The following is a 14,406-nucleotide window of genomic DNA, read 5'->3' as shown; positions in this document are numbered from 1 at the left end:
AAAACTCTTAAATGGGGGTGCCTGAGTGGATTACCAAGTGGCTCAGTAGGTTAAGCATCTGCCTTGGGCTCAGGTTGTGACTCCAAGGTGTTGGGAACAAGCCCTGTATTGGGCTCCCTGCTCAGTGGGGAGTCTGCTTCTCTCTCTCTCTCAGCCCCTCCCCCCAGTTGTGTGCACATGCTCTCTCTGTTCTCTCAAATCAATAAATAAAATCTTTAAAAATAAGTAAATTAAACTCTTAAATGCAGAGTGATTTTATTTCTTATGTTAAAAAGTTCTTATAGTATGAAACTCTGTTTCTACTGTCCAGCCTATTATATGCAAATGCTTAATCAAAATACCAGCATTCATTGGTTTTTCAAGTAACTTAAGCATCTCACAAGAATGCTACTGTGATTACACAAATCCTTTCCAAGTACCAATATCAATAATCATGTGTCTTGGGGATCCCTGGGTGGCTCAGTGGTTTAGTGCCTGCCTTCAGCCTAGGGTGTGATCCTGGAAACCCCAGGATCAAGTCCCACATCAGGCTGCCTGCATGGAGCCTGCTTCTCCCTCTGCCTGTTTCTCGCTCTCTCTCTCTCTCTCATGAATAAATAAATAAAATCTTTAAAAAAAATCATGTGTCTCGAAGATGGGGAAAAAATCATTTTTATGTTATTTCACAGGATGAACTAATATCACACTCTATTTGTCTGGCATGTTTCCCCATACTAAAAAGCTGATGGGTGAATCTATTAGAATAATTTTTTTCCTCTAAAGTAGGTTAAGATATAAAATATTTTGTTAGTAATGATAATAGCTGTCATTTATTGTTGAATGCTTTCTGTGTGCCAGGTGTTGTGTGGGTGCTTTTTAAAAGTAAGTTAAGATACAAAATTTTTTTTAGTAATGATAATGGTTGTCATTTATTACTAAATACTTTCTATGTGTCAAATATCGTGTTGAATGCTTTAAATATATTATCTTATTTGATCTTAAAACAGCTTTGTGAAATAAGGCAATATAACTTATTTTACAAAAGAGGAAACTGAGGCTCAGAAAACTTAATTAAATAAGCCAAGAATACATAGCTAGGCAGTGACAGAACTTGGATTTCAACTTCTACTGTCTGGTTTAAAAGCCTGAAATATTTCTTTTTTTTTTTTTTTTTAAGATTTTTTTTTAAATTTATTTATTCATGAGAGAGAGGGAGAGGGAGAGGCAGAGACAGAAGCAGGCTCCATGCTGGGAGCCCGATGTGGGACTTGATCCCGGGACCCCAGGATCATGCCCTGGGCCAAAGGCAGGCGCTGAACCGCTGAGCCACCCAGGGATCCCTAAAAGCCTGAAATATTTCTAATATATTTACTTTGTTGCTTCTATTTTTCATGTATAGTTGAGAAAATTAAAATATGGTGTGCAGTTTTAGGATCTTTATTACCAAGTACAGTTGTGTATTGTTTTCAAAAACAACTTTTGCCTGACCTGGGTATAGCCTAAATATCCCTATTTCTCTTGCTAATGCTCTAAATAGGACTAAAATTGTTTAGTTTAAAAGTGTTGGTTTTCAAACTAAAAATTGTTTTTAGGAATAAAATTCCCATGCAAATAAAATTTTATTCAAAATGGTAATAAATAAAATATAAAAGAGTTCCTCTGTCAGAGATAACTAATATATTCCCTAAAATGAGCCCATTAGGCTCCAGGAACATAATTTGGAAACTATTGTACTAACGCCTTCCATTATGAGCCCTTTCATATGAGTGAATAACGTATTATCATTCAAAATTAGTTTTTCTACTTTGTACTTTCCATTTTTGTAGTTTTTCCACTTTGAATAAACAGATAATATAACCTAAAGCCATGAGTAGACCACTTCTTTATTAGGTGGAAAAAAAACTAACTTTCCATTAGACATTAAAAAAAAAATAAAAAGGTTTTAATGGGTCTTTCTAAATTTTTAGAATAAAATAAAATTTCTTTTGTAAACTAGCTCCAGTGCACTTAAAACATTGAAAAGTGATTCATTTGTAGAAACTTAGAGTGTTCTCTATGCTTTAATTTTTTCTTTTCTTTTTTACTTGGGATATTTTGATCTGGCTTCTTTCATATTGCTGTTTATATATTCCTTTATTTGTAGCCATATTTAGTATTTTCTTGCATAGAAGATTATTTTACAAATTATTTGAATATGTATATAGTCCATAATAGATGTTTATATAATTTTTTACAACGCTGACTTTTAAATAATTATTTCTTAATAATTAAATTAATATTTATTATCCTCAAGTTTTTATTTAAATTCCAGTTAGTTAACATACAGTATAATATTAATTTCAGGTGTAGAATTCAGTGATTCAGCACTTACATACAACACTTGGTGCTCTTCACAAGTGTGCTCCTTAATCCACATCATCTAACCCACTCCCCCCCACCCCCCACATACCTCCCCTCTGCTAACCATCAGTTTGTTCTCTCTCCTTAAGTATCTCTTTCTTGGTTTGCCTCACTTTCTTTTTCTCCCCTACGTTCATTTGTTTTGTTTCTTAAGTTCCACATATGAGTGAAATCATGTGCTATTCATCTTTATTTGATAGACTTATTTCACTTAGCGTAATACTGTCTCATTCCATCCTTGTCATTGCAAATAGCAAGATTTCTTTCTTTTTTTTTATGTCTGAGTAATATTCCATTATATAGATATACTACTACTTCTTTATCCACTCATCAGTTGGTGGGCATTTGGGATCTTTCCATAATTTGGAAATTTGTGCATCTATTGTTGACAATGCTGCTGTAAACGTCGGGGTACATGTATCCCTTTGAATCAGTATTTTTATATCCTTTGGGTAAACACCTAGTAATGCAATTTCTGGATGGTAGGGTAGTTCTATTTATAACTTTTTGAGAAACCTTCATACTGTTTTCCAGAGTAGCTGTACCAGTTTTCATTCCCACCAACAGTGTAAGAAGGTTCCCCTGACTCTCTATCCTTGCCAACACCTGTTGTTTTCTGTATTGTTAATTTTAGCCATTCTGACTGGTTAAGGTGATATCTCATTGTAGTTTTGATTTGTATTTCCCTGATGATCAGTGATGTTGAGCATCTTTTCATGTGTCTGTTAGCTATCTATGTTTGCTTTGGAAAATTGTCCATTCATGTCTTCTATTTTTGAAATGGATTATTTGTGTTTTGGGTGTTGAGTTTTATAAGTTACTTTATAGATTTTGGATATTAACCCTGTTTGAATGTCATTTGCAAATATCTTCTCCCATTCCAAAGGTTGTGTTTTAGTTTTGTTGATTGTTTCTTTGCCATGCAGAAGCCTTTTATTTTGATGAACTCCCAATAGCTTATTTTTGCTTTTGTTTCCCTTGTCACAGGAGACATATCTAAAAAGAAGTTGCTATGGCCAGTGTCAGAGAGGTTACTGCCTGTTTTCTCCTCTAGGATTTTGATGGCTTCCTGTCTCATATTTAGGTCTTTTATCCAATTTTAATTTTTTTGTCTATGATATAACAAAGTGGTCTAGTTTCATTCTTTGGATGTTGCTCTCCAGTTTTCCCAACACGTTTTTTTGAAGAGATCTTTTTTTTCCCATTGTGTATTCTTTCCTGCTTTGTTGAAGATTAATTGACTGTAAAATTATGGGTTCATTTCTGGGTTTTCTATTCTGTCCCATTGATCTGCATGTCTGTTTTTGTGCCCATGCCGTATACTGTCTTGATGACTGCAGCGTTGTAATATAGCTTGAAATCTGAGATTTTAGTGCCTCTAGTTTTGTTTCTCTTTTTCAAGATTGCTTTGACTGTTCGAGGTGTTTTGTGGTTCCATACAAATTTTAAGATTGTTTGTTCCAGCTCTCTGAAAAATGCTGGGGTATTTATAGGAATTGCATTAAATATATAAATTGCTTTGAGTGGTATAAACATTTTAACTATATTTGTTCTTCCAGCCCATGAGCATAGAATTCCATGGGCTGTTTCCATTTCTTGGTGTCTTTTCAGTTTCTTTCATCAGTGTTTTATAGTTTTCAGAGTACATATCTTTTATCTCTTGGTTATATATATTCCAAGATATCTTATGGTTTTGGGTATAATTGTAAAAAGGATTGATTCCTTGATTTCTGTATGCTGCTTCATTATTGGTGTATAGAAACGAAGTGGATTTCTGTATGTTGATTTTGTATCCTGCAACTTTACTGAATTCATGTATTAGTTCAAACAAGTTTTTGGTAGAGTCTTTCAGATTTTCTTTTATTGTGTCATCTGCAAATAGCGAAAATTTGACTTCTTTCTTGCCAATTTAGATGCCTTCTATTCTTCTATTCTTTTTGTTGTCTGATTGCTGTAGCTAGGAGTTCCAGTACTATGTTAAATAACAGTGGTGAGAGTGGACATCCTTATCTTGTTCATTTTTTTTTTCCTCATCTTGTTCTTGACTGTAGAGGAAAAGCTTTCAGTTTTTCTCCATTGAGGATGATATTAGCTGTGGGCTTTTCATATAAGGCCTTTATGATGTTGAGATATGTCATTTGAGATATGTTGAGATAATGTCCATCCCTACTTTGTTGACGATTTTTATCATGAATGGATGTTGTACTTTGTTGAATGCTTTTTCTGCATCTATTGAGAGAATCATATGGTTCTTATCCTTTCTTATATTAATGTGATGTATCACATTGATTTTGAAATCTTGAATCACCCTTGCAGCCCAGGGATAAATCCCATTTGATTGTGGTATATGATTCTTTAATGTCTGTTGGATTTGATTTGCTAGTATCATATTGAGAATTTTTACATCCATGTACATTAGGGATATTGGCCTGTAGTTCCTTTTTAGTGGAGTCTTTTTCCTCATAGAATGAATTTGGAAGTTTTCTTTCTATTTCTATTTTTTTGCAATAGTTTGAGAGGAACAGGTGTTAACTCTTCCTTAAATGTTTTGTAGAATTCACCTTTGAGGCTAACTGTTCCTGGACTTTTATTTGTTGGGAATTTTTTGATTACTGATTCAGTTTCTTTCCTGGGTTATTGATCTGTTCAAGTTTTCTATTTCTTCGTGTTTCAGTTTTGGTAGTTTATATGTTTCTAGGAATTTATCCATTTCTTCCAGGTTGTCCCATTTGTTAGCATGTAGTTTTTCTTAATATTCTCTGATAATTGTACTTCTGTGGTGCTGGTTGTAATTTCTCCTCTCCTGTTTATGTTTATGATTTTATTTCTTTATATTTAGGTCCTTTTTTTTGGTAAGTCTGGCTAGGGGCTTATCAATTTTATTGATTTTTTTTTTTTTTTCAAAGAACCAGCTGCTGGTTTCATTGATCTATTTCTTTAAGTTTCTTTATCATTTATTTCTGCTCTAATCTTTATTCTTTCCCTTCTACTGACTGTAGGTTTCATTTGTTGTTCTTTTTCTTCTTTAGGTGTAAGATTAGGGTGTTTGAAATTTTTCTTGCTTCTTAAGGTAGGCTTGTATTGTTAAATACTCCTTCTTATGACCATTTTTGCTGCATCCCAAAGCTTTTGGACCATTGTGTTTTCATTTTCATTTGTTTCCATGTATTTTTTAATTTCTTCTTTGATTTCCTGGTTGACCCATTCTTTAGTAGCATTTTGTTTAATCTCCATGTGTTTGTGGTCTTCCCAAATTTTCTCTTGTGGTTGACTTCAAGTTTCATAGTGTTGTGATCAGAAAATAGACGTGGTAGGATCTCAGTCTTCTTAAGGCCTGATTTGTGACCTGGTATGTGATCTATTGTGGAGAATGTCCCTAGCACATTTGAAAAGAATGTGTATTCTGCTGCTTTAGGATGGGATGTTCTGAATATATTTGTTAAGTCCATCTGTTCCAGTGTGTCATTCAGAACCATTGTTTCCTTGTTGATTTTTTGGTGAGATGATCTGTCCATTGATGTAAGTGGGATGTTAAAGTCCTCTACTGTTATTTTATTATCTTTGAGTGTCTTTAATTTTGTTGTTAATTGCTTTATATATTTGGGTGCTTCCATATTGGGGACATAAATATTTATAATTATTAGATCTTCTTATTGGATAGATTCTTTTATTATAATAGCGTGCCCAGGGCAGCCTGGGTGGCTCAGTGGTTTGGCGCCGCCTTCAGCCCGTCGAGCATGGAGCCTGCTTCTCCCTCTGCCTGTGTCTCTGCCTCTCTCTCTCTCCTCTCTGTGTATTCTCATGAATAAATAAATTTTAAAAAAATCTTTATATTAGCGTGCCCTTCTTCACCTCTTTTTCCAGTCTTTGGTTTAAAATCTAGTTGTCTGATACAAGTATTGCTCCTCCAGCTTCCTTTTTGATGTCCATTTGCATGATAAATATTTTTCCATCCCGTCACTTTCAATCTTCAGGAGTCTCTTGTAGGCAACATATAGTAGGGCCTTTTTTTTTTTTTTTTTTTAAATCCATTCTGAAATCCTGTGTCTTTTGATTGGAGCATTTAGTCCATTTACATTCAGCATAATTATTGATGGATATGTATTTAGTGCCATTTTATTACTTGATTTTTCATTGTTTCTGGAGATTTTCTCTGTTTCTTTCTTCTCTCTGTCACTTTTTGTCTTTCCTTTCCACTCAAGAGTTCCCTTTAATATTTCTTGCATGGCTCGTGTAGTGGTCATGAGCTCTTTTTGTTTGTCTGCGAAACCCTTTATCTCTCCTATTCTGAGTTATAGCCTTGCTGGATAGAGTATTCTTGGCTACATATTTTTCCCATTCAAGACTTTCTTCTGACTTGCTTAGTTTCTGTGGAGAGATCTGCAGCTAGCTTTATGGGGTCTACCCTTTTTAAGTTAGGGACTTTTTTTGTCTTGATGCTTTTAGGATTTTTTTTATGACTGTATTTTGCAAATTTAACTACAGTACGTCTTGGTGTTGGCCTGCTTTTGTTGATTTTGATAGGAATCTTTTGTGCTTCCTGGATGTAGATCTCTGTTTCCTTTTCTGGATTAGGGAATTTTTCAGCTATTATTTCCTCAAAAAAATTTTCTGTCCCTTTTTCTCTCCCTCTTTCTTGTGGGACTCCTATAATATGAGTATAATTAAATTTGATGGAGTCACTGAGTTCCTTACATCTGTTCTCATTATGCATAATTCTTCTCTTTCTTTTGTTCAACTGCATTATTTTCTGTAGTTCTAGATTCTATATCACTTATTCATTTCTCTGCTTTGTCCATCCTTGTGTTCTTTGCATCCAGTCTGTTTCAAATCTCTGTTATTGTATTTTTCATTTCTGATTGTTTTTTAACTGTTTTATCTCTGTGGTAAGGGCCTCCCTGAAGTCCTCCATTTTTTTTTCTCAAGCCCAGCGAGTATCCTATGATTGTTACTTTAAATTCTCCATCAGGCATGTTACTTATATCTATTTTGATTAGATCTCTGGATACAACTTTTTGTTGTTTCATTTGGGATGGATTTTTCCACCATGGCATTTTGTCTAACTCTGTCTTCTTCTGTGAGTTAAAAAAGCCTCTTTTGTTTCCTGCTCCTGAGACTAATGGCTTTATGAAGAAGAGGTCATGTAATGTTCAGAGCCTGGTGTTTCAGGGAGTATTTCTGGTGTGTGCTGCATGGATTCTGGTGCTGTTGTTGACTTCTCTATCCCTCAGTCCAGTCGTATGCAGGGGCTCTCCTTGCCTGCAGTGGGCAGTGTTTGGACCTTGGCCAGAATGTGGCGAGTTTTAACTAGGTGTGCTCTGGTCTGCTCACTAAATGAGACCTGATGCTACTTCCACTACAACTGAAGTCTTGCAGAACTTTCTGGTTGGGAGATGTGCTTTGTGCAGGGGTTTCTGCTGGTCATCTGGGGAAGGGACCCACTGTGCTGGGACTGTGGTTCACTTGCCCAGAATAGCAGTGCCTTGAGTGCAGTGTGGTGGGACTTGGTATAAGCAGGTTAGACGTTAATGTAGGTACTGTGGCATTTACTGCAGATGATTTATGCTGCAGGGTAGGGAGAGAGAAGTGGCACCAGCCTACTCCTTTGTCCCCAGAGAGGGGCCTTTGTACTGGCTGCTCTTAGGGAAGGACTCCCAGAAGAGCAAATGAATAATTTTCCTTTGCGCACCCCAGGTGTTTTTTGAATTGCCATTTTCATGCTGTCTGTCTCTTGGTTGTTGCCTGCCTAGAGCAGCACAGTGCACTTTGGGCTCTATCCCAGCCAGCCCTGCTTACTTTTAAAACTACAATCTTTAGAGATGTGGTATGGGTGGGGACCAGCGTTGGTCTTCTGGTGGAGTGTCTCACTGCTCTGGGACTGATGCAAGTTTGATTGCAGAGGTCACTTGAGCCAGAACACAGGGTTGTGGGACTTGGAGCAAGCAGGCTAGGCAACCAGTGTCGGGCTAAGCTTCCCTTAGCAGGTGGCTCTGCCCCTGTGCTGAGGGGCTGGGGAGTGGCTCTTTTGTCCCTGGAGAGGTGTCTCTGCAAACACCACCTGTCACAGATATGCCTCTAAAGAGAGTGAACAATCTCCCTGCTATGTGCCTTAGGCATGCCTCAAATGCCATCTGTCCCTAGGGTTGTTTGCCTGCTTTTTTCCAGGAGTAGGGCCGTGCCCTAGGGGTTCTGTCCCAGCCAAGCCCAACTGACCTTTAAAATTCCAGTCTTCAAATCCTACTTGTTGCAAAAAGTCATGAAAATCAGCCCTTCTCATTTTCTCAGCCAGTAGCTTTGGGGAGTTGTTTTCCTTGTGCCTCTCTCAGCCACTAGGGCTCCCTCCCCTCTGCAGCACCCATGATCCATTTCTCAAACCATGTCTCCATACTTTCTACCTTCATGGATGTGGCCTCTTATCTTCCTTTATTTGTGGAGTTTGTTCTGTCAGTCCTGAGGTTGATTTTTTGGGTAGTCAGAATGATTTAATAGTTATCTAGCTGTGTTCAAGGGATGAGAGGAGCCTAGGATCCTCCTACTATGCTGCCATGCTAGCTCCCTTCCCACAAAATTTTAAAAAGTTCAAGTATAGCGTTCTTGGATGGCTCAGTTGATTAAGTGTCTGGCTCTTCACTTTGGCTCAGGTCATGATCTCAGGGTTGTGAGATAGAGCCCTACATTGGGCTTCATGCTGGATGTGAAGCCTGCTTAAGATTCTCTCTCTCCCTCTCCCTTCCCCCCCCTGCCAAAAAAGAAAGAAGAATTAAAAATAATTATTTAATAGTGTTTAATATTAGTTTCAGGTGTGTAATATAATGATCCAACAATTCTATACATTACTCAGTGCTTATCACAAATTTATTTTTATTTTTATTAGATTATTTTTTTATTCATGAGAGACACAGAGACAGAGGCAGAGACATAGGCAGAGAGAGAAGCAGGCTCCTTGCAGGGAGCCCGAAGTGGGACTCAATCCTCGGACCCTGTGATCATACCCTGAGCCAGAGGCAGATGCTCAACCACTGAGCCACCAAAGCATCTCATAATAAGTTTGTTTTTAATTCCCTTCACCTATTTCACTCCTTTTCCCACCCACCTTCCCTCTGGCAACCACCAGTTTGTTCTCTGTATTTAAGTGTTTGGTTTTTTCTTACCAAAAGAGTAGTTACACCTTCTTGATCCATTCATGTTATTACAAATGGCAAGATTTCATTCTTTTTTATTCCATTTACTTATATATGAAATCTTTATCCATTCATGTATTGGTGGACACTTGGGTTACTTCCATATCTTGGCTATTGTAAATAATGCTGCAATAAATACATCTTTTAGTGTTTTTGTATTCTTGGAGTAACTACCCAGTAGTGGAATTACTGGATAATGTGGTAATTCTATTTTTAATATTTTGAGGAATTTCTATACTGTTTTCCACAGTGGCTGCACTGGCTTGCATTGCTACCAACAATGGATGAGGGTTCCTTTTTCTCCACATTCTCATCAACATTTGTTATGTCTTGTCTTTCTGAGTTTAGCCATTCTGACAGGTGTGAAATGATACCTCATTGTGCTTTTGATTTGCATTTTGCTTATAATAAGTGATGTTGAGCATCTTTTCATGCATTTGTTGACCATCTCTATGTCTTTGGAGAAATGTCTGTTCATGTCTTCTGCCCATTTTTAATTGCATTATTTGGAGGTTTTTTTGGTGTTGAGTTGTATAAGTTCTTTATATATTTTAGATACTAACTCCCTCTTAGATATATCATTTGGCAGTATCTTTTCCCATTCTGTAGATTACCTTTTTGTTTTGTTGATGGTTCCCTTTGCTGTGCAGTCTTTAATTTTTATATAGTCCCGATAGTTTAATTTTGCTTTTGTTTCCCTTGCCAAAGGAGACATATTGAGAAAAAGTTTCTGTGTCTGATACCGAAGAGATTACTGCCTGTGTTTTCTTCAAGAAATTTTATGGCTTCAGATTTCACATATAAGTTTTTAATCCATTTTGAGTTTATTTTTGTGTAAGAAAGTGGTCCAGTTTCATTCTTTTGTATGTTGGTGTCCAATTTTCCCAACATCATTTGTTGAAGATTCTTCTTCTCATTTTATAGTCTTGCCTCTTTTGTTGTAGATTCATTGACCATGTAATTGTGGGTTTATTTCTGGGCTCTCTGTTCTGCTGCATTGATCTGTGTGTCTATTTTTGTCCAGTACCATACTGTTTTGATTACTACAGCTTTGTAGTATACTTGAAATCTGAGATTGTGATACTCCAGTTTTATTATTCTTTTTCAGGATTGATATTTGATATACTTTTGACATTTGATCACATCAATTTGTATCACTATTTATTATCATTTGAGTGATAGGATAATTCAATTGTATTGCATTTAATTTAGCTCCAAAGTAATTTTACTTTGTTATAAGTAATATGCTAAAGTGTTTAAAAATATTTTTTCCACTATTTAATTCATTGTAGGTATGAATGAAAGTTCGTTTTTATCAAAACGTCCTTCTACTTCTGAAGTAAACAGTGTTAATCCAAAAAAGCCGAAGCCCAGTGATGGTATTTCTGGATTAAATTCTTCAGCTGTTTTTCCTTCAGTTAAATCTCTTTCAGTGACATCTCCTCAGGCCATGTCATCAAAAGGTAAATGTGAAAGGTGGCATATAAAAAAGAAATTATAGGGGCACCTAGGTGTCTCAGTCACTTAAGCATCCAACTCTTAATTTCGACTCAGGTGGTGATCTGAAGGCTGTGAAATTGAGCCACATTCAGCTCTGTGCTGGGCATGGAGTCTGCTTAATATTCTATCTCTCTCCCTTTGCACCCCTCTCTGAAATAAAAGAAATTATAGTATTTATACATAAGTTTTAGAAGTTGTAGTAAATTTACAAACTGTTAGCAGTGATTATTTAAAGTTATAAAGTGATAGATTTTGAATTATATGTTTTGAATTTATTTTAGGTACAAATACCTCATCAAATCAATCTAAAAATGGAACACCTTTTCCAAGAGCTTGTCCAAAATGCAATATTCATTTTAATCTTTTGGATCCTTTGAAAAATCACATGAAGGTAAATTTTTTTCAAAATTTAATTTTAAAGACATTTGCAAATCCCCCCAAATATTGATTTATAGTAAATAATGCTTTGTGCAGATATTTAGGCTAAAAAACTTTTCATGGTGGTATTTCCACATAACTTAGGCAAAGGTTTATATTCATAATGATTATTTTCATATAAGATTTAAAAATTTCCTCTGAATCATCAAGTTTTAAGAATTAAGTTTATATAGATTATAATATATGTTTATTGTATTCTAATTTTAAATGAAAATAAGGTATTAATCAGAATACTTTAGTAGATTCGCTATACTTCAAACTTTTTTTTTTAAAGGCATTTTTATAGTTTCTTCAGCTACCTTATTTTTATGTCCATGGTAATATATGCATATCACATTACACAATGAGAATCTGAATTTTACATTTAATTTTCAACACTCAGACTTAAGCCCCAAATGATGGAGCATTTCGTATGTAATAATTATCTTAACTCTGTTCAGATACAGTTTGAGTAATTGTCATAAATTATTTCAGGTTTTTTGTTGGAATATAAAGCTCTTGAAATTAGATTTTAAGAAATTTTCAGAGGCCTCTGGGTGGCTCAGTCTTTTAAACATCTGAATCTTGATTTCCGGCTCTGGTCATGATCTCAGGATGATGAGATCAAGACTGGTGTCAAGCCCAGGGTTGGGTTCCACATCCAGTGTGGAGCTTGTCTCTTCCTCTTCTACCCCTCCTCCTTCTCCCTCTCTAAAAAAAATTTTTTTTTTCAAAGTAGAAATGAAATATGAGGTATAGGTAACATTTCACTTGAAATATTTTAGTATATATTACAGTATCCTACTGTGATCTAAGGAAAGATAACCTGTATTCTCTTTGCATGCCCAGTATGGATGGCAGGAAGGGGGAAAGAGAAAGGAAAAAGTCCACATAGGCTGTATGAAGAAAGGAAGGAGGGGTGCCTTTATGGCTCAGAACCCAGTCTGCTTGGGACTCTCTTTTCCTCTTCCTCTGCCCCCCTCTCCACACTCACTTTCTATCTCTCTCCCTTCTCTTTAAAATAAATAAATTAAAAAAAAAATACATTCCACAGAAAAAGTAGAAAAAAATAAAGGAACTCTCTTAGAATTTCAAATACAATCTCTTTATTCACATACAAAGCTGTATTTGGTCTGTCACTACTTCCAGCTCCCAGAATGTAGTCCCTGATAATTGTACTTTGTGCTTTCTTCTTGTATGAGAATTAACCTGTACAAGGCTTTCACTTTTTTAATCTGTGTGATGTTTTGATGAGATACCTGATTATTTTTATGGTTTACATTTTGGATGGAGAGAAAAAAGAAAGGGCTAAATTCTCTAATTTAATTATTTGAATAGGTAATACAGCGATATTCAAAATAAAAAAGTTTACAAAGGCATACAAATGAAAAATCATAATTGTGTCTCTTATTTACCTGGTTCCCAAAATGACTGTCAAAGAAAATGATTTTTATTAGTTGTTTTTTTTATTTTCCCAATATTCTTTCTGCATTTACAGGTAAAAGGATATGTTCTTGTTTCTTTTCTGTTTTGTATACAGTTTATAGTAAGTTAAATCTCTAAGACATATTTTTGAACTAAATATAATATGAATAATCTACGTGTGCTTATATCATAAAGAGTTGTGACAGAATAGTCACTAGCTCTAGAACAAGTTTAAAGCTGTGTTTTGAACTGCATTCTAGGGACGCCTGGGTGGCTCAGTGGTTGAGAGTCTGCCTCTGGCTCTTGGTGTGACCCCGGGGTCCGGGATTGAGTGTCATATCAGGCTCCCTGTGTGGAGGCTGCTTCTCCTTCTCCCTGTGTCCCTGCCTCGCTCTCTCTCTCTCTCTCTCTCTCTGTCTCTCTCTGTGTCTTTCATGAATAAATAAATGAAATCTTTTAAAAAACTGCATTCTAGTTTATGCATTTTGTGTATCAGTTGGTTTTAGTATGACAACAGTGATATCCATTTTGGAAAAATCTGATTTTTTGATTCTTAGGAAATGAATTTTTGCTGTTATTATAGATAAATAGATGACTATACCACAGAAATAATGTTTTCTTTCAGTACAGAATATCTAAAACATAAAGCAAATATCCTATGATAATAACAATTTATTTATCTGAGACTGTGTCAGACTACTAAGCTTTAAATACATTATTTCATTTAATCTTTAGAAAGTTCTTTGAGATCGACATAATTCCTCATTGTTTTATAGCCAGTTTATTTAAAGACATAACTGGCATTCAAACTTCTAATGGTAAAAACCCAAGTTCTAACAAATTTTTCCTTTTTTAGTGTATAGGTTATATAATTTACATGGAAACTTGAAAATAGGTAAACAATTTCTTAAGATATGGAATTTGGTATTTATCAACCAGATCTAGCATATGAATTGCATTGTTTAGATATCTATATTTTTATTTATTTTGTTGTCTATTTAATCTTACATGGTTTGAGAAATACCACATCCCAATCTGGATCCTATTAATAATTTATTGCAGTTCTGTCTTAAGATTGTTGCTGTTTGCGATATAGATGAATCTCTTATAGTTGTATTGCAAATGTGTCCTTTAGCATTTTTATAAAATGTTCTGTTCTCTTTGTCTTAATGTTAATGACTTTTAGGCTTACAACCCTTGTTTTTTTATGGTTTCCATTTGCCTAGTATATTACTGGTTTATCCTTTTCTTTTCAACCCTTTTGAATCACATCATGCCCCTTGGTTTGAGCAGAGTTGATTTTTCCTTTGTGAGCCTATATGAAAATCTCTTTTGGCAGCTGAGTTAAACTTATTTATATTCGTTGACATGATGATAGGTTTATTTGGTCTTGGTTCTGTCACAATTTTTTATCATCTTTTTTTTTTTTTTTAAGTCTCACTATTTGGTTGCTTTGTATGTCTGTAGCTTGGGTTTTTAGAGAAGCTGTATTTTTGTTCTCCTG

General features: G+C 35.3%; 1 protein-coding gene across 21 annotated transcripts in view; it reads left to right on the top strand.

Annotated features, from left to right (window-relative positions):
* The window catches only part of ZNF280D (zinc finger protein 280D), a 294,058-nt gene that overhangs the window by 203,384 nt on the left and 76,268 nt on the right, over nt 1–14,406 (top strand). For all 21 annotated transcript variants that reach the window (XR_003146134.3, XR_004810835.2, XR_007407479.1 and 18 more), the window contains 2 exons: nt 10,853–11,023; nt 11,342–11,451. Coding sequence is in view for 16 of the 21 variants with exons in the window: in XM_025472692.3 (XP_025328477.1) it covers nt 10,853–11,023; nt 11,342–11,451 (281 nt within the window). In the remaining 5 variants the exon portion in view is untranslated. The remainder of the gene's footprint in view (nt 1–10,852; nt 11,024–11,341; nt 11,452–14,406) is intronic.

This window comes from Canis lupus, chromosome 30, assembly GCF_003254725.2.
Source record: "Canis lupus dingo isolate Sandy chromosome 30, ASM325472v2, whole genome shotgun sequence".
NCBI lineage: Eukaryota > Metazoa > Chordata > Mammalia > Carnivora > Canidae > Canis > Canis lupus.
The sequence above is the reverse complement of the archived record's forward strand: the minus strand, read 5'-3'. Positions and strand labels throughout refer to the sequence as shown.